The 23,821-nt window shown below is 43.0% G+C and overlaps 2 protein-coding genes across 3 annotated transcripts in view; one reads left to right on the top strand and one right to left on the bottom strand.

The window, feature by feature from the left end:
• The window catches only part of LOC115358119 (homer protein homolog 3), a 68,646-nt gene extending 58,671 nt beyond the window's left edge, over positions 1–9,975 (bottom strand). Inside the window, exons 1-2 of one of the 2 annotated variants that reach the window (XM_030049958.1) lie at positions 9,547–9,975; positions 7,582–7,630 (exon numbers count right to left, since the gene is read on the bottom strand). In XM_030049958.1, the coding sequence (XP_029905818.1) occupies positions 7,582–7,604 (23 nt within the window). In that variant the 5' untranslated portion in view covers positions 7,605–7,630; positions 9,547–9,975. The remainder of the gene's footprint in view (positions 1–7,581; positions 7,631–9,546) is intronic. The other variant, XM_030049959.1, reaches the window with a different exon arrangement.
• A 5,626-nt stretch (positions 9,976–15,601) lies between these two features.
• On the top strand, positions 15,602–23,819 carry ddx49 (DEAD (Asp-Glu-Ala-Asp) box polypeptide 49). Its single transcript, XM_030048967.1, has 13 exons — positions 15,602–15,877; positions 16,511–16,634; positions 17,150–17,235; positions 17,640–17,761; positions 18,339–18,526; positions 18,943–19,083; positions 19,484–19,559; positions 19,697–19,773; positions 20,443–20,540; positions 21,067–21,141; positions 21,666–21,754; positions 22,469–22,540; positions 23,526–23,819. Exons 1-13 carry the CDS (start codon positions 15,763–15,765, stop codon positions 23,700–23,702), a joined length of 1,440 nt encoding a protein of 479 aa, XP_029904827.1. The 5' UTR covers positions 15,602–15,762; the 3' UTR covers positions 23,703–23,819.
• Positions 23,820–23,821: the final 2 nt, after the last annotated feature.

The raw sequence follows: 23,821 nt of genomic DNA, 5'->3' as shown, positions 1-23,821 counted from the left end.
AGAGCACAAAGGAGCCTTCAACGTGTTTGATGCACACACACACTGCAGGCCTTCATGCTCGATTTCAGACTTCTGTTCAAATCTGATTTTTCTGCATCACTGCTCATGTCTATTCTAGGATGTGTCCCATATCTGATACCAATACAACACGACAACAATGTGGAAAAGATGAGCAGGGTGATATCCGCTTTTTGCCCTCAGCTCTCTATGCAGGCAAGCTCATATGGAAGAAACTCCAATATTTAACTTTTCATTACACCCCAAAATTGGTACGAACACATTTCAGTCTCTCATTCTTTTCATCATCGTGTCACATTTCCCTTCAGGTGACAGTTGAATGATGTGATATTTAAACTGGAATTATACATCTGCAAAGGCACACAGAAATAAGAGAGGAGGTTTAACGGTAACTGTAGGTCGCCAGAGATCACAATCATGCACACCTCCCACCTCTGAACAACGTGTTGTGTGGTCCTTTTTCTGTCCTTCGAAACAGAAAATAAACACCGGACAAAAATGGAGCCGACGGAACAGCACCTTGCTAATGAGGAAAAGAAAAAGTCAAAAAGTTACGCTCTCTCCTCACTGCAGCTACTCGTCCTCAACATTTTCCCATGAAGCCACTCAGCAGAGAGCAGCACACTGCAAAAAGTCAAAATCTTACCAAGATTATTTGTCTTATTTCAAGTAAAAATGTCTTATTTCTAGTCAAAATATCTCATTACACTTAAAATAAGACATGGTCAGCTCAGAAATAACTTGTCTTTAGACAATTTTAAAATTTTCAACTTGTTTCAAGTGAAAATTAGCTTGAAACAAGAAACAAATTTTGCCAATGGAACAAGCAAATTTTTACTTGTGACACAAGTGAACAAGTAAAAATTTGCTTGTTCCATTGGCAAAATTTGTTTCTTGTTTCAAGCTAATTTTCACTTGAAACAAGTTGAAACAAGTGAAAATTGTCTAAAGACAGGTAATTTCTGAGCTGATCATGTCTTATTTTAAGTGTAATGAGATATTTTGACTAGAAATAAGACATTTTTGACTTGAAATAAGACAAATAATCTTGGTAAGATTTTGAATTTTTGCAGTGCACAAAACTGTTGCTGCACTGGGCCTATTCCAGTCCCACATATACTCATAGAGACTATAAAAGAAAGGCATATCTTTACAGTTTTACTGAATTGCTTTGGCACATTTCTCAAAACATTTTGAAAGTTCTCAGCATTTCCCGCTTCCAAGAGATCATACATGCAACACAAAAGCTAACCTGCAAAAGGCTGAAACTCACCCGAAACCTTTTTAACTCGTGTCAAAATAAAGTTATTGTGTTAACGAAAAAAAATCACTGCCACCAAAATGAAACGCTCCTTTGACACGGTGTAAAACCAGTGGTCACAATGTTTTGTCAGAATGGCCGTGGACTCTGGAGGAGTGTTCCTCGCCTCCTGCAGTCCAAACAGTCTTGTCCTGCATGTTTTCACTGACGCTGAATGTGTGCTGCACCACACTGATGTTTTTCTGAAGCAAACTGACTGCTACTGTGTATCAGAGTGAAGCCTCCTCAGACGGAGACTTCTAGAGACCAAGGTTTCACTCTCCACTTTGTAAAGCAAAAGAGAGAGTTTTACAGGATTTTTGCTGCAATGGACACAAAGCACAGCTCTGCACAGGGCACAACCACGTAGCCTATCAGTCCCAACCACACACGCACTGTGGAAACCAAACATGAGCCCACTATATAAGCAGTATGGTACCGCAGTGATAAAGTGAAATCACAGTGCTGGAAAGTCACTGGACATCCTGTGGCTCGTGTCTGTCTGGCCACAGTTTGTCTTGGAGCTCACACCTCGTGCTCTCCCTTGAGACACGGCGTCTCGGCCATCCTCTGCATGCTGCACAAGCAGCAGCCACAGACGTCCACACGCATGTCCAGTGTTGATGTGAGCTCCTCCAGCTTCACTGACTGTAGTGACTGTGATGCACTCCAGCTCTGCTCTCACTGTGTGTTCCAGCTCCCACACTCCTGACGTCCACCTGGGAGCTCAGAGGAGAAGCACGAGCCAGCGGCTGAGCTGAGCTTCAGTAGAGCAGCTCCACTTTCACCTGACAGCCAAATCATCAGTGGAGCTGCTTTACCTTCGCTCCACATCAGTGCAACTCATGAAAGTTTTCTGCATGTGACAACGTACACAAAGAAAGAATTGTAACATATCAAAACTATTAGCTTTATTATTTATTAGTAGCTATAATTTATGCCTGAATGGTGTTGGTCTATGACTATGATGGTCCGGGGTCGCAGGGGGATTTCTGTACTTTTTACCTACTCTACCTACTCTTTTTACTTACTCTATTTTTGTGTTGCTTTGAATATGAATGTGGTTTTCTATGTTTTTTTTTTTTTTTTTACCCATGTAGACTGCCTTGGTTCATCATGTCAGGGGTTAGCTGGTGGGGGTGGAGTGTATTGAAAACTATTGATCACACTTTACCTCATGTCACTTTTGAGCCCCTTCCCCAAATAATAAATCAATAATTGATCACAAAAAGTAAATAAAACTATTCAACCTGGAAGACAGGTAATCGATTTTGATCTCAAAGACCTTAGCAGCCGTTCACTGTTCAAACTGTAGACAATGCTGCTTAGTCATTTGCCTACATGTGCTTTAACATTTGCAAAAATAACACAGAATCACAAATGCTCTGTTTCACATATTGTTTGAACGACTTCACCTGCCATTCGAGAACTGACACAAAGCAACTGAGACAAACTGTAAAATATGAGCACATCTGCATATTCCCAGAGGAATTTCACATGAACATGTATATTTTTAAAGAGCTTACAACTTAAAAAGGACTTTTCAAAAATGCTCAGCGGCTTAAACCAAAACTGCAGCCAACTGAACAGTTTCTTCCTCGTTCAGTCTTTAGCTGCCACCCTACACACACACACACACACACACAGTGGCAATGCTACCCAAGAGTGTGTGTGTGTGTGTGTGTGTGTGTGTGTGTGTGTGTGTGTGTGTCTGCCCGGAGTCATCGCTGACTAATCCTGTCTCACTGGTCTCTTCATCTCGTTCTTAAGCTCGGTCACCCATTCACCTCCCAGAGTCATTGATCTGTGAAACAGCTCTCTCTGTGGATCGGATGCCCCTCTCCCACTGCACGCACACACACACACACACACACACACACACACACACAGACCAGCTGTTTTTGTGCTGGAGAAAATACTCTTCATACTGCCAATAAATGAGTGTGTAAGCTCCGAAAATAGCAAAAGCTGCTAAATGCGCTGCCAAAAATCCAATTGGTTGTACTAAAAAAAAAAAAAAACAGTCGTTCACACTTCAAGAAGCAAAGCACAAGGCCTGAGAGCTGGAAAGAGATAGCAGAGAGGTCAAAGGTCAAAGGCAGGGGTTTTTACTCTTTACATTAAAAGATGAAAGCTGTATCCCAGTGAGCTGTGTTTGCTTAAATCCAACCAGAAGACGGATGCACCCGCGGATGTCATCAGCATCACGAGCTCGCACACCCTGGTGTACCTTAAATTAAACATCACAATATATTTTTCATTTCATGTCCTATCGGATGAGAAATAGCAACAGCATGCCTTTTGTGGTCATAAAAGATAAATTCCACAATGTTAACATCCTTTCATTTCTCTTGTATTTTTCATATTTTGCAGGCCTATACATTCAAATGTATTTCTGGCCTTGTGCAAACACGGATAGAGAGTGAATGTATGGCGAGTGCCTTCAGGACTACGATGACACGCTGTTCTCACTGTTGCGAGCGGCTGACGCTTCGTTGGAGCGTGAGAAAAAGTCGCGGTGAGCTTGATTAGAATTTTTTGGATTGATTTACTGCCTGCACTCTGAAGGTAGCAGTGTGCATGTAGCTCATATTTATGCAACCATTTGTTCTAATGCCGATGGCGGGAGGCAAATACAACAAAACGCCGTAGGAGTTGGGCTGCAGTGTCACTGAGCAGCGCTCTGCACCCCCACCCGCTCACTGTGGATAACACTGTCAGCCGAGCGCTCTAAAGGAAATCATATTGCACCGTCTGTGCATCAAGTTAACATGCAGAACTGGAACTCTGCTGCAGCTCTCTGCCAATTCACAGCCTCGGGGGGGTTCAGGCTTTGCAGAAACGGCCCTTTAAAGCAAAATTGAACTTTGGTAGATGATTACCTGGTTGTTATATGAGTCCACGTGGTAGTGAAATATCCCTATTAGTTGCATTGTGCTCCCTTGGGCTGCTAATCCACAATACTGGATTTCAATCTTTCCCTTCAGTTCCACGGTGCGGCAAAACCAGTCCCAAAATAATGCTTTAACACATAAAAAACAGTCATTTAACCTCTTAAAAAAATGGTAGTGGTACTTTTTTATATTGGCATAATACACTTTCCTCATTTTTATGTGCTATGTTTATGTGCTCTTATCTTTTATTCTTTATTTTTTATTTATTTAATCTCGTAATCTGTGGATACTGTTGAAAACTGTGAATTTCCTTCAGGATGAATAAAGTATCTATCTATCTATCTATCTATCTATCTATCTATCTATCTAAAAGCAGGAGCACCGAGCAGCTGATGAGGATATTTCACCACCAGGTAACGACACAACCCAATGCTCTACTAGAGTTTAGTTTTGGTTTAAGAGAACATGACTGCCTTTCCTGCCAATCCAATGAGCGGAATTACAGCTCATAAAGGACTACGTTGACAGCTCACCCTCAAAAAGTTGCTTTTTTTCCCCCCTTTGTCAAAGAGCACAGCTTTGTTTGAGGGAAACAACTTGTGTTTCTCCTCTGAGCGCCTGGCGGCTCTGTGACCTCTCTCCTGTCCACATTCCTGAGCCAGCGAAAGTATCAGGCCCAGTCCGGCAACATGACACTGTACAACCAAATACCAAAATAGCACAGCAAGGGGAAACGCTAACTCATAGCTGCTCAACAAGTCAGCGGATCTCCAGCACAGCCCCGCCGCGCGCTCTCCAACTTTCCTCTGCTGGCAAAACGTCAGGAATGCTTTGTAGTAGCACTGAGAGCCCAGATTTTTTTTTTTTTTTTTAACCCACTCTCTTTGATCAGCAGATCTGCTCCTTGAGGGCTTATCACTCTGGACTCTTATTGATTTAAATCTTGATTTGATCTTTAGCTGCTGAACTCCTGAGCACCGCCCCGTCCCCTGGCCATGTAAAATGACAGCACGCCACTTCACTTATCTGAAGGTCAGCTCCTCTTGGAGGCGCCCGGCCGATAAGTTACTGCTGTCAGAAAACATGAAGGGGACACAGAGCCAGGAAATGAGGGTGAGGGGGAGCTTGGTTCTTTACGTCTTTCCTACGGGTCTTTACTTTCATGCCAATAAAGCACAGTCAACTCAACTGAGAGAGAGAGAGAGAGAGAGAGACGGAGAGGGAGAGATGAGACAAATGCTTATTCATGCAAATGCAGACGTCTGCAAAACAGCAATTAAGAGGCTCTTTCCCCACAAAGCATCTGATTTCTCCTTGGGCAGCAGGAGGACACAGACACTGAGCTGTTTTTATGTTACCACACAGCAGATGAACTGATTAGATTCTCACTAACAGGACAGTTTACACAGCACCAACGCTGTAGAACAGGTGTGTGTGTGTGTGTGTGAGATGGTGGTCACTGGAACCATACACTCCTATAGATTTCAACGGAATAAGCTGATAAGCAACTTTGCCATTAGGCTGACAGACGCACTGTAATACCACTGCACTTTTCAACGTCATTAGGATTATAGCTGGTTGTACAATAAACCCACCATCAATTATATTGTTGAGGTGAGTAGCTAAATTGAATAAAACAAAACCCTGAGCGGAAACTGTCAAGTGTACATGTCTGCAGCACCATCTTGCTGTGTATGTCTTTATATTTCAGTGGCTGAGTGAACACCCCCCTGCTCAAAGACGTAGGTGGATTTTGGAAAGCTGCAGTTATCCTTCAGTCCACCTTGTGCTACTTACAGTGCTGACGAGCAGAGAAACATTTAATGGGGGGTAAAAAAGGGACTGATGACAGTTGTGAGGCAGCTTTCATAGCACAATGTGCTTCCGGCGGCCATGTTGGAGGTCCTCGGCTGTTGTGCAGCAATGAAACGAAAACAGGCACTTTCATTTCTCAGCTGTATGGATTTCAAATAGTTCATTTTTGTGCGTTGTCAGTCAGGACTGGTCATTTAGCCAATGATTCATCAGATCTACTGAGTGTTTTGATTAGAGGTCAACTGATTAATTGGCTGGGCTGATTGATCAGTGCTGATGGGACGTTTTATGAATTGTCAGTGGTGACAGAACTTGGCCGGTGGCAGGTAGCAACTAAAATGACCAACCCTAATCCTGCTCGAAAACTACCTTGTCCTTAGGCAAAGGAGACATGAATAAGTAACTTCAGTGTTTCATATGAATAAAATAATAGTTTAAGTGCTGTAAACGATAATGACACAATCTCATATTTTATTTAATTCCGCAAAAGTCCAAAATAATATAGAGAAACATTGCAGAGAAATTCTGTTTCCTCTATTACAATATCAAGCTTCTTGACTGGAATCACTGACTTTGAGGGGGAAAATTACTCAACTGATTTTCAGTTCCAGATCTATTTATTTATGTATTTATTAATTATTTTAAGTTTGATGTTTAGTGATCGAGATATAATTACATATTTTACGTTTTATTACTTTGACTAAGATGATCAGTTCAACAGATATCCAAAGTCGAATTAAGTCAGAGATAGTTCATTTCCGACAGGGTTGTTAATTGGATATCATTTTTTTCCTGCTCCAAACTATCTTCATTATATCAGCCTTTAGAAATCCACTATCGGTCAACCTCTAGTTCTGATTAAGACATAAACTGATTATACAGGTGGCATAATCAATTTATAGCATAAGCAACACTGGACCGTCAACACTGGCAGACTTTCTGCTCTGTTTCCCATCTGCACTGATGACCCTTTAGATCCCACATATCACTTTTATTACCATTAAATACACTATAACACAACACTGTCACACTGGAGGCAAATCTAAATTATCTATCAGACTGCCCACTTCGACTTATAATGTTACTAAAAGGAGCTCTTCCCACACCGTGACTATCATTTTCAGAAATCTGTCCTTTTCCATCTTGGTTGTTCTGTTCGCAGTCTCTTGTGTGCGCACTATTCTCACACGGACCTCCATGATGGCAGTAGCCGTGGATGATGGGAGATTTGTGATGCACATGTAAAGCGGGTATCGGCAGGCTGTGGGAGCTGCCGGGGGTTTGGGCTGCCGTGGAGCGACTGACAGGAGGTTGGCGACATGAAGGAGACGTCAGCCAGGGGGAGTGATGAGGACGGCTTACACGACGTGACGAGCATGAAGCCTCCGCTCTGTGAATCACACCTGAGACTGAAAACTCTGACACTCACTTTTCACAAACACTGCAATGAGGCTTAGATAGGCCTGATGGAGACGAGGTGGGGGGGCGGGGCTGACGGGATGACTGACGGATGAGGAGGCAAATATACAAACAATGAGGAAGCGGTACGGGTACCTCTCTCGGTGTAGCGGGTACATTTTACAGCTCACGCACGGCTCCTTTTCTGCAGCACAACAAGAAGAGAGAGGGTCAGTGGTGCATGGTCAAACTTTTAAAAGGGATAGTTCACCTCAATGGCAGTTAGCATTTGGAGCATCCAGCCAGTATCCAGCACTCAGTAACAATAGGAGGGAGATAGCACCACTACTAGCCTACAGAACAGCTAGAGGGGAGTGAAATAATATCAGTTTTTTCAAAATGGGTGAACTATCCCTTTAACACTTTCCTTGACTGTCGATGCATTTTAAGCTTAAAAAACATTTGCTCAGACAAACATGTTGTTCAATGTGAACACTGAGCACAGCACATCATGAATCTGGTCTTCTGTTATTGACTCACTCTCAGGACTCAGTCCATGTATTCTGGGCCATATTTAAACATATGCAGAAATATTACAGTTACACTGTGTTGGTTTCTCAGTATCAACCAGTAAGTATATTATTTCATATTGGCTATCAACCACCAATATGATGGTAGTTACTGTAAAACCTGCAATGAAATGTTTCTTTGCATTTTTTCATTTCTTCATTTACTTGTTCAGTTGTGTTTCTGTGAGTTCCTCCTCGTTTAAAAGGCAGTCATATATCCCAGGCTCGCCCTGCAGAGAACAGGTGTGTGGTGGGTCAGTGTCATTAGTCTGCTTTCACTGGAGAGTTTAAGTGTCCCGTGATGGTTTGTCCTGCTGGCTCAGTTGGCTGAAGCGGTGTAACTGTGTTTTCAATCTGGCCTGCAACCTTTTCTGCATCTCTCCAATACCCACATTTCCAGTTGAAATAGGCTGTTGGACCTAACATGAGGACAGATCACTCAAGAGTGTACACCAATTGGACATCAGGTATAGGAAATGGGATCAGTCACCATTCACTTCATTGTAACGTTATCAAATCAAATTCAAAAATGCCAAAAAAAAAAAAAAAAAAAAAAAAAAAAAAAAAAATGTAATGGCTTTCAAAACACATACTCGGACCATCAATAATGAGGCTTAACTCCTAATATGATTGTAATGTACATGCTGTGTCTTACAATGCCTTTGAGCAGCATCTGAAATTTGCTGGGGGATGGGAGGGAAGGGGAGGAGTGTGTGTGTGAGTGTGTGTGTGTGTGTTGTGGGGGGCTCAGGGTCAAGGTCCATCCAGCCAGCAGCTTGTGCTGTCCAAGGAGGAGAAATATCATCCCATCTATAATTCACACAGGCAACACAGATCTATCACAGCTAATGATTTTATCTTCTGCTGCCCACACACACACACACACACAGACACACACACACATACACACACACCTACTTGGTGATACCGGGCTTTCATCTGCTCCGGGGCTCTCATCACAAACACACATCAGATCAAACAACTGATCCAAACCACTTCATTAATTTTTAAATTGTAAAGTAAAAGAGGACAGTCTGTGTGTGTGTGTGTGTGTGTGTGTGTGTGTGTGTGTGTGTGTGTGTGTGTTCCAGTTGCCCTACACAATAAGCATGTGAGCCCATTCAGCATGTCAAACGCCATGCAGCCTCTTGGTAACACCATCCAGCCACAGCCATGACAAACAGACACCGGACTCGGCCTTCCGGCGGTCTCAAGTGTCATTTAAGGTGGAAATTCCTGATGTTAAGAAAATAAAAATAGGTCAAGTTCAACGGGTTAAAAAAAAAAATCCAAGAGATGTTGTTCCTCCGCAGTGCTCCTGGGTGGCATTAACACAGCGCACTGGGACAGATACAACTGATGTTAACATTCCCATCGATTCGGCCTGACAAAAAGACATGGGTCCGTACACGCAGCTCGGGCAGCCACGGGCACATGAAACCACCTTAACTCACCCAAAGTTCACTTTTTTGCCATTTCGCCATAAGAACAAATCACTTCCAGACGGCAGAAGTGACCGAACCGAGAGTGAGGAGACTAACAGCCAACTTACCCCATGCTCTGAGGACGCTGCTGCTGGATTTGGGGATACTGCGGTTATAAACTCTTAGTCCTTTTCTGCTCCTTCTGCAAACCGATCCAAGTCTTCCCCGAAATCCTGCACTTTAGTTACATTTCTGGGGGAAAAAGTCAAATCACTTCCGACTCCAGGTTCCCGCCCCCCCTCTCCAGCAGCACTTCTCTCTTTTCAAGTCAGTTGTACTCGAGCCGTCCTTCCTTCCTTCCTTTGTCTGTTGTTTCTACGCCAAACGCCGCGGATCCCTCTCTACTCTCCGTGCGTAATTACGCGCCGGGAACGGCCGGCTCGGCTCTGCGGAGCGGGGCTGATGGAGGAACACCGATCAGAGTGAGGCGGCGGAGCGGAGTGGTTTTGTGCTGAGAGCTCCAAGACTTGCGCTGCGCTCCCTCCGCTGCCAGACCAGGACTGGGATCCCATTCAAGAAGCGAGAAGCAGGCCGACCGGAGCGTGGCTCGGGCTCCTGAGCGCCACCTGGTGGCCACTGCCAGCCGTCATACCAAAGTACCCCCAAATCCCTCCCCCGTTCCCGCTTCATGCCATGTCAGGATGTGAAATATAGCAGTCAGTGTGGAAATATCCTGAAGGCAGTTTTGAAAGCATAACCTCCCTTCACTTACAAGATATGGCGATATAAAAACTTAAACTCATCTCCAAGTGATGAGCGCACAGAGGCCAATGGGTGGCTGTTTGAAAAAAAAAAAAAAAAGATTCAGCAAATATCGTCCAGACTGCCTGCTCTCATTGATCATCAGATAATAATAAAAATGCAGAACACATGACACAAGGAAGCTGACAAATCAACAACGAAACTTTATGCAACATTTTGCAGCAAATTAAACCAAATTGTACGATATAGTATCATTAGGAAACAGAATCCCCTCATTTACCTGGACCCTGAACAACTGGATTGAGACAATGTCGAGGTGATGGCCAGTATTTTCATCTGAATTATCTAAAGCAGTACCTGAATTTGTTGAAAATACAAGAGGTCAGCATGTGAAAAATAAGGGGATTTCAGCATGGATTCATCCATTCTGAGGTGATCTTGATTTTCTCCTTAACTTTAAGTTAATTTAAGGGGCCCAGTCTTAATCAAGTAAATAAACTAGATAAATAAACTTCTTAAGGAGTGTATCATGTGTTCAGTGTAAACCTGAGGTAAAACTAAGTGCATATACAGGGTTTTGGGTTTCACTGTGAGTGCTGTATATCAAGTACCATACAGTACTGTAACCTCGCTACACACACGCACACACACACACACACACACACACACACACACACACACACACACACACACACACACACACACACACACACTGTCACTCCCTATAATGAGGAGATAATGTTTCACATCTGGTTCACAAGCATTTCACCAGCTGCTGCACTCATCTCACTGACAATCAGATAATATGACAATGCATTTATTTATTTCCTTGCAAAAAAAGAAAAAGAAAAAAACGAACTGCAGCAAGACTATAATCCAGTTGCTCATCAGACAGCTCATCTAGTAGTAATATAATACATGATAAAATGCATACGGTTTTTGTGAGAATGCCAGTTTGGGAAATGCTTTGCCATGCTTGAAATTATGCTACAAACAGCATCGGCTCTTCTCACTGATAATTAGAAAAAATATGTTTGTCTTTGTTTGTTTGTTGTTGTTGTTGGTTTTTTTTTTTTTTTTTTTTTTTTTTTTTTTTTTTTTACAATTTTTCTCCTTTATTTCAGCTACACAAGCTTGTGCCATTGCACCAATGTTTTACCTTTTACTTGAGGTCCTTACCTCGATGTGCGGGCTAGACTAAATACATAAACACATAAAATAAAATTGGAAAACTGCTGAAAACTGTTAAGAGCCAACTTACCCAGAAAGAACTGGATTTCAGCTTTTTAATTCAGAACCTGTGCTCCAGTTTATGCAAAGCGATTATCAGGTATCAGGGTGAACTAACTTGCTGTCTCCCAGAATAGAACTACAACTTTCAGATTTCATGCAGTTCCTATATATAGGATTTTAAAAAATGCCACAAAGTAGTGCTTACTACATCACACATGTATTGCAGCTCTTGTATTAGGATATGACAGTGTTGTTTTTTCATTTAAAAAAAGGCTGTTTGCAAATAGGAAATTATAATGCAGCTCCTGTAAGTGAAAAATGAGGGGTGGGGGTGGAGAAAAAAAAGGGAAAGTCTCCTTTTAATTCCCTTTCCTTTTTTGTTTGTTTGTTTGTTTTTGTTTTTAGCTAATTTAAGCTGCTGGAAACAGAAAGAGCTGGATTGCAGGACTTAATCTGGAGTCTCTGTGGATTTAAACTTAGCCACTAATCTGCGTGAATGCGGACTCAACGTGGGAAAAGTGGAGCGTGTAAATGTGGTGGAACAGATATGGGAGCTCCTGTGCACTCATCATGTTGCTCAGTGGCCTGTTCCAGCAGCATCCAGCTGACTGCTCTTCCTCTGCTGCAGGGAAGCCAGCAGGGAATATTCCATGCAAGCAACTCTCACAATCATTCCAGAAAAAAAAAAAAAAAAAAAAAAACTTCTGCATTCGATGCTGCAGAACTTCCAGGCCTCTTTCTCTACGAAGGGCATTAATCAGCTCTGGCAGAGACACAGATGGGTGCTCATGAGGACCCCCCTCCCCCCCTCCCTCCCTCTCTCTCTTTCTCTCTCTCTCTCTCCCTCTCTCTCTTTCTCTCCTTCTCTCTCCCTCCCCTCTCTCTCTCTCTCTCTCTAGTCAAACAACACTGAGACAAACACACAGCTCCCCCTTCGTGCTCACTGTGGCAAGTGGAACAAAAAAACAGTGACATGCATGCATACTTGCAGGAGCCAAAGATACTGTGTGTGTGTGTGTGTGTGTGTGTGTGTGTGTGTGTGAGGTCAGAATAAAATCCTGACCACGAGCTCCACTCCCACACGGTTGAGCTATTTTGTAATGAAGCTCTTTGTCTGGACTACAGTCTACACTGTATTGTATTATATTAAATTGTAGATATAATCCACCTCTGAGGTTCATTACTGGATGAGCCAGTTTTAGTGTTTTATGATGGTCTAAACCTGGGCTTTAAAACTGTGGGTCTTGACCCACTGGAGGGCCTCAGTGTGCAGACAGAGTGCTGCCTCGGTGCATTCTTTTCTCAATAACAAAGGATGGAAATGTTTAAATCATGTAATGCAGGAATAATTTCGACATCCATCTGCCCCCCTAAAGCACCATGGACCATGACGTCCTGTGTAAGTGACGATGGCTGCAGAATGGCAGCAGCCTTCTTAGCCTCCTGACAAGATGCACACATTTTGAACACCAAGAGCTGCCAAGAACAGTGATGAGGATCATAACTCCATCATCTGACAAGGACCTGACGGCGTGTTTGTTGCTGAGAAAAAGTTCACTCAAAATTGAAATGCCATGTAAGGTCCAACATATAATAATAAATGTTATGAACTTGCCAATATTGAATGCAAAACGGTGTTTGACAACTAAATATAGGGCAAATATAGAATTCACCGCAATGATGGATATGTGTGGAAAACACTGAAAACAAACAGACAGACAGACAGATAGATAGATAGATAGATAGATAGATATCTTTACTGTCATTGCACAAGAGTACAACAAAATTAAGTAGCAATCCCCTGACAGTGCATTCATACATAGAAAATTGACATTAAAAATAGAAAAAAATTCCAACCAAACTAATAGAAAGTAGCTAAAACTAAAACATTTAAACCAAATGAGACTATTTAAGGTGCCAAATATATAAACAAAATATATCAAATGCATGTATTTGCTGTAACCTATAAAACAAGGCTTAAAACAATATGATGAAAAAGTAAAAGTTGTTAGCGACTGAGATACTGTTTGCTTCAGGATATTGCATATTTGGGGAATTGCAGTGGCCCTACAGGCAAGTAGTGACCCTGACAAGTGGGAAATTCTCATCAAAAAAAAAAAAAAAACAAAAACTGAATACTTGCATTGTTTTGGCACAAAATTGGAGTTGTGCCACAAAGTGCCAGCCAACTGTGCTCTGAAAAACTCCAGTATCCTAACATCCTTGATAACCCCCATTAGTTCAACCTTAACCGAGGACAGAGAGTACACATTTCATGGTAGAAATACCATGTATTCAAGTGCTTCCTCCGGAAAGTTCTTCTTGTTGGAGTGAAACAGCATTCGGAGCATCATGGAGCAGCAAAACTCTGCACTGAAGCTCAGCCTAATGGCACTCTGTTAGTGCGGTGCAGGCTTTACATTCACCTCATAAAGATTTATGTCTGCCTGAAAATGCTGAAAACGTTGGTGACGTCCATTCACCCCCCAAAACAAAGTGGGTTCTGATGGGTTTCTATCTTCCCTGCACCCCAGCCTGCAGAGCCCAGCCTCACACCAATGGATTATAGCCCAGTGCGGTGCAGACAGCACACCTCTATCAGCGTCGGCTGTGTTTCTGTGCCTCCCTGCTGGAGCTGCTGCTCAGACCGGCTCTTGTTCCACTGGCTGAGCTTAAATAATTGGGCCAACAATCTGAAGCACCTTATGATTTTAATTAAGCTCTCCTCTGACAAGCCTTAAAGCTGCCAGAGAATTTAATGTCAGACAGCTGGAAGTGGATGTTTTTATGATTTCAACTTGCTGCAGAGCGTACACCGGTTTCATCAGCTTTGTGTCCCTGAGAGTCCAGATAAAGTTCACATGCAGACTGCAGAGGTGCATTATGGTTATTAAGCCTCCATGCTGTCCAGGATTACATGAGGAGACTGTTAGTGACTGAAAACGAGTGTCATCCATCATTGGAAAGCTCTTGCTTTGCCCTGTATCTGATGGGACAAAGAATGCATTTCTAATCATGAACAAAATTAAACTGAGGGGGAAAACACAAAATACTCAAAAGGAGAAACTGAACTTAAGAGCTGCACTCAGTCACAGCTGTAGCATGTAAGAATATACTCTGTAAAGATACTCAATTTGAGGGATTTTTTTTTACCCTATTATAATGGTGACAGTCCCTTTATTTTGCTGTGACATCCTGGACATTTCTGAGATGAAACAAATGAAAACAGAGTAGAGAGGTCAGCCCTCTGTCAGACAACAGGGCCATCGCTCAGCTCACCTGCACTTTGTGTTTGCATTGTCAGAACTGATAGTTATTTCTCAAATGGTTCAGTGGAGGTCAGTGAATCTGGCCTAATGGTGCGTTGAAGTTCCTGTGGAAATCAGGACATCACATCCAGGACATAATGGGCTCATGTGCTGTTTTGTCAGGAAATCAAACCTATGTGTGTGTGTGTGTGTGTGTGTGTGTGTGTGTGTGAGGGGTTTCTGACTGCTGACTGACACAACCTGACTTTGCCGCTTTCTGGACGAGGTTCAGTTCATCGCATCATAACTGTGGAACTTGGGACTGCCCAGTTTTATCATGTGACTCTGAACAAGAGTCAAAATGTAAGAGCCATGCAGTTTAATTTTGCACAATAAAAATGTTTTAGTCGACTATGCTTTAATACACTGTGAACTCTCTGAGAGCGACAGGAAATTCACTTTATTTCTTTAAAAATTATTTAAATGTCACTATTTTGTCTAACAAAGGTGCAGGAAATCGTGGTCTCATCTTCCTTCTCCTTTTCCTAAAAAGTGAAAATAAAATGGCTAAAGTAACAATTTTTGATTTAAAAAAATTATTATGTAATTTTTTACATTCTTATTTTTTAATTGTATTTCCTCTTTTTGTATTTTGTACTATAAACAGCAACTATTTTAAATGTAGAAACAAACTAATATAATTAATAATATTTTGAAAATATTCTAAAATATATTTACATATATGTATGACCCATTAAATCATTTACCAACGAAAAATAATTAACCCAATAAAAAAATGGTACAAGATTTCAGAAAAGAGCGCAGATGAAAAACAAGATGACTCCACATCAGTGTGTAGAAACAAGTTGGTGGTCACGTGGTTTCTGTCGCCTCCCCGAGTTTCTCTGTGGAGCGTCATCAACGAGCGTCCTGACGTTGCAAAGCTGACGTAATCATACGGCGACCGTTGAGCAGCGATATTCCGTCGACACACGAGGATGTGCCAGTGTCGGTGAAAATCTCGTATTTTGAGGATTATCTCGGTATCACAGCTCACCGAGACACAGAGCGAGCGGCGGAGGAGCGGCAGGACGTCCCGACATGAGCGAGCTGTCGGCGCTGGGGCTCTCGGACTGGCTGGTGAAGCAGTGCAGGCAGCTGGGCATCAGCAGGGCCACCCCGGTCCAGGAGAACTGCATGCCGGCCATCCTGCAGGGTGAGAGCCGCCTCGGAGCCGGAGCCCAGCTCCTCCTGACAGATGAGCCTCTGTTGTTTGCGGTGCCTTATCATCAGCTGATTACTGGCCTCCATCAGCGCTCGTTGAAGCAAGAGAAGCTCCTGCTTGAACTCCGCTGAAAAACCCTGTAGTTTAATGCTGCCTTGCTTTTCGGCAAAGCTGAAAGCCTGGTGGAGAGGACTGAAGTCGGTTTATGAATCACATGGAGCTAACCTTTAATTCGGCATACACACAGGCTAATTAAATCTGTTAATTGTATGTTTTTGTCTTCGTGTCTTACTTGTTTCATGACACTCTCAGCATCAAAACAAACCGTGTTGGAAGACTAGAGAGCAAGGCCCAAACGCCCATACACATTGAGAGGTACTAGACCCCCCCCAGTGTTCAGGCATTCCCAAATGTCTGTCCCCCCCAATGCTGAAATGGTGGTTTTGGCCCTGCTAGAGAGTGAACCAGCTCTAAGATCACCATCATCATCATCATCACCAAGAGCGCCTCTGATCTCCATAACAGTGACAGCCTGGTGAACTTGTGAATCTTCGACAGGACGAGTGAGTAGAAATAAATGAATGAAGCTGATTGGCTCTGTTGCTGCCTGTGTGTTGGGGACAGGTCGTGACTGCATGGGCTGCGCCAAGACGGGCAGCGGGAAGACGGCGGCCTTCGTCCTGCCAGTGCTGCAGAAACTGTCCGAGGATCCATACGGCATCTTCTGCCTGGTGCTCACTCCTACCAGGTGGGTGGACCTCCACATGTCTCCAGTTGATGGCAGAAAACGCCTCTGCGATCTAAAGCATCAGCAGTGAATGTCAGGTTTTGGTGTTCCAACCTTCCATTCACTGAACATGTCCGATTGACGAGCTTATTTCTAACCTTTAACTCACACTTAAAATAAGACCCATGTGTACTTTTTTATCCAAGAATCAGGAGCTCCAGACCACACACACTCAGAAGACATGACTTACATACACCACAGTGTCAACAGGCCCTTAAATATGTTTAAACAGAAAACGTTTTAAAATTTTGCCATCTAGATTCACACTCACCCCCAGTGCGAGCTTTCCATGTGGATAGTTTCTGTGTGATTTGGTGAGGTTTCCAGTCTGTCCCCCTTCACCACAGTACAGCCTGCCTGTAATGTGTACTTGTTGTGGGCAGACAGGTCCAGTTTGTGGATCTAGTAGATGAACCACACCATAATGAGAGGATATCGGGGGTGCTGATGATGTTGGTGCTGTTGTGTTTGTGCAGGGAGTTGGCGTACCAGATCGCCGAGCAGTTCCGAGTGCTGGGGAAACCTCTGGGCCTGAGGGACTGCATCATCGTTGGTGGAATGGGTAACGTATTTGGTTTAAAGCATCCCAGACTAACTCACTGCTTGGAATACTCCAACTTTTACTTTGACATAGCTATGCTAACAACTCCCATAGACCTCAAGTCTTTATGCTGAGCTAACACAAAATGCTATCCGTATGAACCAAACCTCTGGACATACAGAGGTGAAAATGGCATCAACATCCTGTCTCAGCCTGAGTAATTTGGAAATGGGTGTTTTGCCCAGAACGTTGGACTAGTCCTTTAAATTTGACAGTTGCCTATTGATGCCTGCAACCCGCACTACAAGCAGAACCTGGACCAGAATAGGGCTAAATGTAGGACCAAAACTGAAAACTAACAACAGGGCACCACTGCTGTAGAATCTCCCAGAGCTGCTCCTGACTGTGTCGTGTGTTTCCATCAGACATGGTGACGCAGGCCCTGGAGCTGTCCAGGAAGCCCCACGTGGTGGTGGCGACGCCGGGCCGGCTGGCCGATCACATCCGCAGCTCCAACACCTTCAGCATGAAACAGATCCAGTTCCTGGTGAGTTGGAGGAGACAGTCCTGGACAGTCCTGAAAGACAACAGCAAAGACCAGCGCCCAAATAAAATTCTTAGTTCTCGGGCAAAATGCTTGGCAAATGCTCTTTCACTTTGCTGGGGCTAGAAAGTGAGGCTGCAGGAGGACACTCTGTGAAGGTTCATGAGCGCAGTCACACATCGTACTTTATTAGTTATTCAGTCATTAGTGGCATCACTTTCTAAATGTTGACTCTTTAACAAGTTTATATCTGTGGATCATGTGAAGCAAAGTCTTGTCATGTTTCTGTAAAAAGGCGGACTCTTCACTTTGATCTTGTCATGTGAAAACCTTTTGATTCTTTTAATAGTTGTAATTTTTTTGCTTCAGCTCTGTTCCTTTATGAGCTGAGAAAAATGATGGCACCTTTGGGCGTAAAAAAAATGTGATTGTCATGCTAAAATTGTTTTGTCTTACCAAAATGACAAATAAGATTTTAGTCTTATTGAGCGTAGATGATATTTTTTTCCCCACAGTGCATCAGACATAAGGAAATAATTTTTTTTTTTTTTTTTATCGGCTTCTTGTGTGTGTGTGACAGATCCTGGACGAGGCTGACCGGCTCTTGGAGCAAGGCTGCACCGACTTCACCAAAGACCTGGAGGTGATCCTGCAGGTTCTGCCGGCCAAGAGGCAGACGCTGCTGTTCAGCGCCACGCTGACCGACACCCTGCAGGAGCTCAAGAGCATCGCCCTCAACAAACCCTTCTTCTGGGAGAGCAAGTCCGAGTGAGTGCTGCTCTGAACGCCTCTGGCAGCAACATGACTGTTTGCCTCAGGTTTGTTAAAGGTGCACTTCCCATCAGCTGACAAAATAACTGCTTTAATCCACTCAAACAGTTAATGTGTGATGATGTGTAGCAGAATTTTTACAGCCTGAAATATCAATTTGAGTGGATTAACGTGGTTATTTTTCAGAATGTTAGCTGGGGGGAAGTCCAGCTCAATGGCAGGAGGCTAACAGTTAGCATTCGAAGCACAGTATCCAGCACTCAGTAACAATGAGAGGAAGATAGCACCACTACTTCAGTTCACCTTGGCTAATTACAAGCAAACATGCAGCATGTAATCCAGTCAGAGGGCTCACAAACAGCTGTTTTGAAGTTTCGGTGACCCGTCATCTGTGCCTCTGTTGTTGTGGTCAGGACCCGCACGGTGGAGGAGCTGGACCAGAGGTACATCCTGACCCCAGAGAAGGTGAAGGACGCCTACCTGGTCCACCTGATCCAGACCTTCACTGACGAGCACGACGACTGGTCCATCATCATCTTCACCAACACGTGCAAGTAAGAAGACTGGACATAAGTCAGTTACAGCGTGGAAACAGTGGCACTGCATGTGCAACGAACACGTCACAAAAGAAGGCCTGAAACACAATAAGAAAAATCAGCATATTTACATGTGACATGCACTCACACTCATCTACCATAATATCTTATCATCATATCATGTCCACAGTCAGATGAGCAGATTGATACCCAGCTCTTCCTATGTGTTCAGTATAGAGAAAGCTACAGGCTGCATGCTCACCGCGCTAACACAGTGAATGGCTGGAGGGGGGAACAATGGAAACCAGCTTCACCTGAACAAGGCCGCGCTGCTCTGTGCACATGAACCAATCCGGCAGTTAACTCAAAAGCATATTGATCATCTAGTTTAATGTTTTTTTTTCCATTCATCCTACAGGAACTGTCAAATCCTCACCATGATGCTGCGGGCCTTCAACTTCCCGACCATCTCTCTGCACTCCATGATGAAACAGGTGACTGCTCTGAGGGATGTGTGTTTTCCTGTCACTCACTTACTGAGAAATGTGTAGTCTTTGTTGAAAAATCGTAGTGTCCCGTAGTCAGGACAGCATAGTGAGCAAATCAAGAGACCGCTCTGTCTGCTTTCCAGAAACAACGGTTCGCCAACCTGGCCAAGTTCAAGTCCAGCGTCTACAAAATCCTGATTGCGACGGATGTGGCGGCCAGGTGAGACAACAGCAAAAACACACACTGTATGTCTGCCGTGTGATACACTTTCAGCTTTTGGACTCAGTCTCAGTCCTTTCACAAACACAGCGTTTTAATTAGGCGATGGAAATACATCAACCTTCCATTAAAAAAAAAAAAAAAAATCAATATTGCTCTTTAAGTGTGGATTACTTTTGCAACATTTAAGCATTTTTTGTTTTGGGGGTATTTTAACTCTATACTATATTATTAAATGAAGTGGTCATTTTTGTGACAATGTCAGAAATATTACATTTAATCACTCGGGTCGAGATAATAAGAGCCATCATTTGATTTCAACATACTGACTAAATTTCCAGGTGCTTTACCTGCATCAATAAACCTTCAGCTCCGCAGATACTGTTAGTTTGTAAAATGTGCTACCAGCAGCCTCTAGTGGATTGCTGTTGTCTTGTCTCTTCCCCTGATGTCTCTTTCCCTGATGCTTTCATTGGTGTTAGTACAATCACTTGTTCATCAATAACCCCAAATAGAGTAAATCTACTGAAATTTGTTGTGGTGCAGAGGCACATGTCACTTTTAGATAAGTATTATGATACATTTCATTAACAGCTCACACTCTACCTGTACACAGTGGGTTACACACATGGTTGTCCTGATCAGGTCCTTGTGTTTTCTGGCCCACAGGGGTTTGGATATTCCAACTGTCCAGGTCGTCATCAACCACAACACGCCCGGCCTGCCCAAGATCTACATCCACAGAGTCGGCCGGACTGCCAGAGCAGGTAGAGTCGCACCGCAAAGGTCTCCTGGTGTCCCTCCAGTACTCAGTGCAAACCCTTTAGCCAAAGCCTAGAGGGAGAAGGGTGACCCATTTATAATGAAGATATAATTATAAGCTGACATGCAATCAGTGGTTGCACGATTTTCACTTATTATCACTGAGGCAATGTGCAGTTGATTCGTCAGTGGCTCCAGGTGTCATTCATCTCAGCACATAGAAATATGTGTTTTCTTGTCATTTTCACCAATGCACAGGAAAAAAAATCTTAGTTCAGAGGGCTGATTTTCAGTAAAAGTCCCATTGACCGTGGTGCATTTCTTTGTTTAGCCCAGTTTTAGCGCTTTATGATGCCCACTGGAGGCGGCCTCAGGTGTACTTGTAGGTGGATTATCTTTCTGTGTAAATGATCTGTGTTCTAACTTTCACTGTGTTGAGTGAAGGTTGGCAGCTGCTCTGGGAAAGTGTCAGCAAAATGGCTAAAAGGTAAATCCACCTCATACATAACTGCTGTTTGGTTTCCACTGCAGGGAGAAACGGAGTATCCATCACACTGGTGACACAGTATGACATCCACCTGGTTCATTCCATTGAGGAACACACTCGTAAGTCTACTCTTTATTTCCTGAGAGTGATTATTGACAAATGTTTGGACCATATAAAGTTGAGTCCCAAAGCATTTGGTGACAAATCAGTATGACTGATACATTTACATTTGTAATACTTATCTAATCTAAAGTGATTTTATGATCACTGTGCAACTACTCCCTCTGTTATGACAGATGGACTTTCTTTAAAATTAATTTGGGAGGGCGGGGCACAACATGCACCAAACAGGCTAGATTTGAACCCAGGATGTCATGTTTAAGTGAGGCACCAGGATGCCCTAAGATAAACACACATTCTTTTATGCACATTCACTTTTGGACAGTATTAGTAACTTTTTGACCAATCAGCTGGTGTTTTCCCTGAGAGAGACTTGGCAGCACTGGCACTCACACCAGCTGCTGAGTGCCATCAACACAGGGCCGTGGTTATACCAGGCATTTTGAACAAGAGTGCATCTTGTCAACATGTCTGGTTAAATGCAGGTTTAAAACAAGGCAGTAACGCGTGTCTGTTCCTCCAGAGACCAAGCTGAAGGAATACCCTGTGGAGGAGGAAGAAGTTCTGCAGATTCTCACCCAGGTCAACGTGACCAGGCGGGAGTGTGAAATAGTATGGCTGCTTCTGCATGTGCTCAGACACCTCACCCCTCACTAGTTCAATTGGGCATATTAATGCAACCTTCTGTGTAGCTTTGAATGTTTCCACCTGATTCTTCATAGATTTGATGAATTTGCATCCATTTAAAGAAGGAAGTGGAACCCAGTTTTATATGTTGGCAGCACAAAAACTTTCAGTTCTTTTCCAAGCTTACTAGGTAACTTCTGTCCATGGCTGCTTAAAGTGACACATTAGTTTAGTAACACATTAGCCTGTACATGCCGTTGAGCTCAATATAAGTCTGTAATCTAATAATTGTTTGAATGAGAAATTGAATGTGGTGATCCAGAAAACCCAGAATATAAATCCAGTTAACTAGATCCAATTTGTATGACCACTGCTTCCTTATGTGAGACACTTTGAGTTACGTTTGTAATTTGTTCATATTTTAGTTTGAACTGTGTTTTGGAGAGCGCGTTGTGAAAGCAGCACACATGAATGAGGAGGCAAAAAATCAGAAGATGTGGTCTACAGTGTCAGAATACAGACTCATCACTTATGTTGAGCTCAACATGTGCAGGCTAATGTATAGCCAGACTCCCATGTTGCTTGAAATTGAGAGCACCTTTAAATTTGAGACAGTGAATGATTAACTTCTATCCTGCCTCAAATGGATCTGTGGTGTTTTGATGATTAAAAGAAAACTGTTCTTTTCTCTTGTCGTAGAAACTGGAGTCAACAGACTTTGATGAGAAAAAGGAGATTAACAAGAGGAAGCAGTTGATCTTAGAGGGGAAGGTAAGTCCATTTCTATTTATCAGCTTCATTTGCTCAGTCTGTTTTCCTCTGTCATGCACTTTGCACAAACATATGTCAGATCAGCCGGACCAAGACTCGTCAGACCTGAGTCGTATGTGATTCACTGTTGATATGTTGAATGTGAGAACATAGCATCTTGCACACAAGATCAGAAAATATAGCGAGTCAAATGCCATATTTAAGTGCATGTCATATTCCCCAAAGGAAGATTCCTTTTTTATAGGAATCTTCCTTTAGGTCCTCTAGTACCACCACAGCTTCATGTCATCAGTGGTTTAATTTGCCCTCGTCGACTTCCTCTAGCACTGGTTACCTTCGGGATTCCCCACTGCCACCATAACTCTTTCATTTGTCTGAAAAACTCAAAGTGAACTTGGTAAGACGGACCAGATATTCCACCTCTAAGAATATGCAAGACCACCTGCAGGGGGCGACGTAGAGCGCTAAAGCTGGGCCAAACTGAGTCAAATGAACAGTCAGTGGAACTTTTTTTTAAAAACTGTGCATCAGAAAAAAAAATTACCAACCACTAGTTAAGAAGATACACATCTGTGTGCTCAGATAAATGACATCTGGAACCATTTATGCAATCAGTCAACATCACATTTCAATGGCAGTGTAAATCTGACATTGCAATCATGTTACAACAGTTGATTTAACATCAGCTTATAATTTTGTCTTCATTGTAAAACTTGAGCTGTGTAACAATGACATTAATTTTCCAGTTAGTGGTAAATATTTGGAATCAAATGTTGTGGTTATTTAATAGGCTTTAATCCCACTGACTGTCAATTATTCTGCTGTTTAGTGATTGCTCATCACCGCCCCCAACAGCCAAAAAACTGTACTGCACAATACTATTCTGCCTCACAGCATCCAGTGGCCGTGGTTTGGCTTTTTTTGAGTTCAGCTGAGGTTGAGAGGCTTCAGGACTTCTGATTTGTGATGAAAACTGTTGTTCCAGGATCCAGACCTGGAGGCCAAGAGAAAAGCAGAGCTGGAGAAGATCAGGAGCCAGAAGAAGAAGTTCAAGGAGAAGATCCAGGAGAACATCCAGAAACAGAAAAATGCACAGCTGAAAAAGAAACTGATGAAGAAAAAATACATTAAAAAGAAAAAGGCAGAGCAGATGGCCAAGTGATACTGCTGTGTAGACTGTGTATATACCAGAAAATTTTTATTGTGCAATACCCTTGTAATATTGTTTGAATAGCTGAGCATTTATAAATAAATGGCAACTTGCTGAATCTGCCCATTATA

Source organism: Myripristis murdjan, chromosome 4 (genome assembly GCF_902150065.1).
Source record: "Myripristis murdjan chromosome 4, fMyrMur1.1, whole genome shotgun sequence".
NCBI classification, from domain to species: Eukaryota; Metazoa; Chordata; class Actinopteri; order Holocentriformes; family Holocentridae; genus Myripristis; species Myripristis murdjan.
Note: the sequence above shows the minus strand (reverse complement) of the source record. Positions and strands in the feature narration are given on the sequence as shown.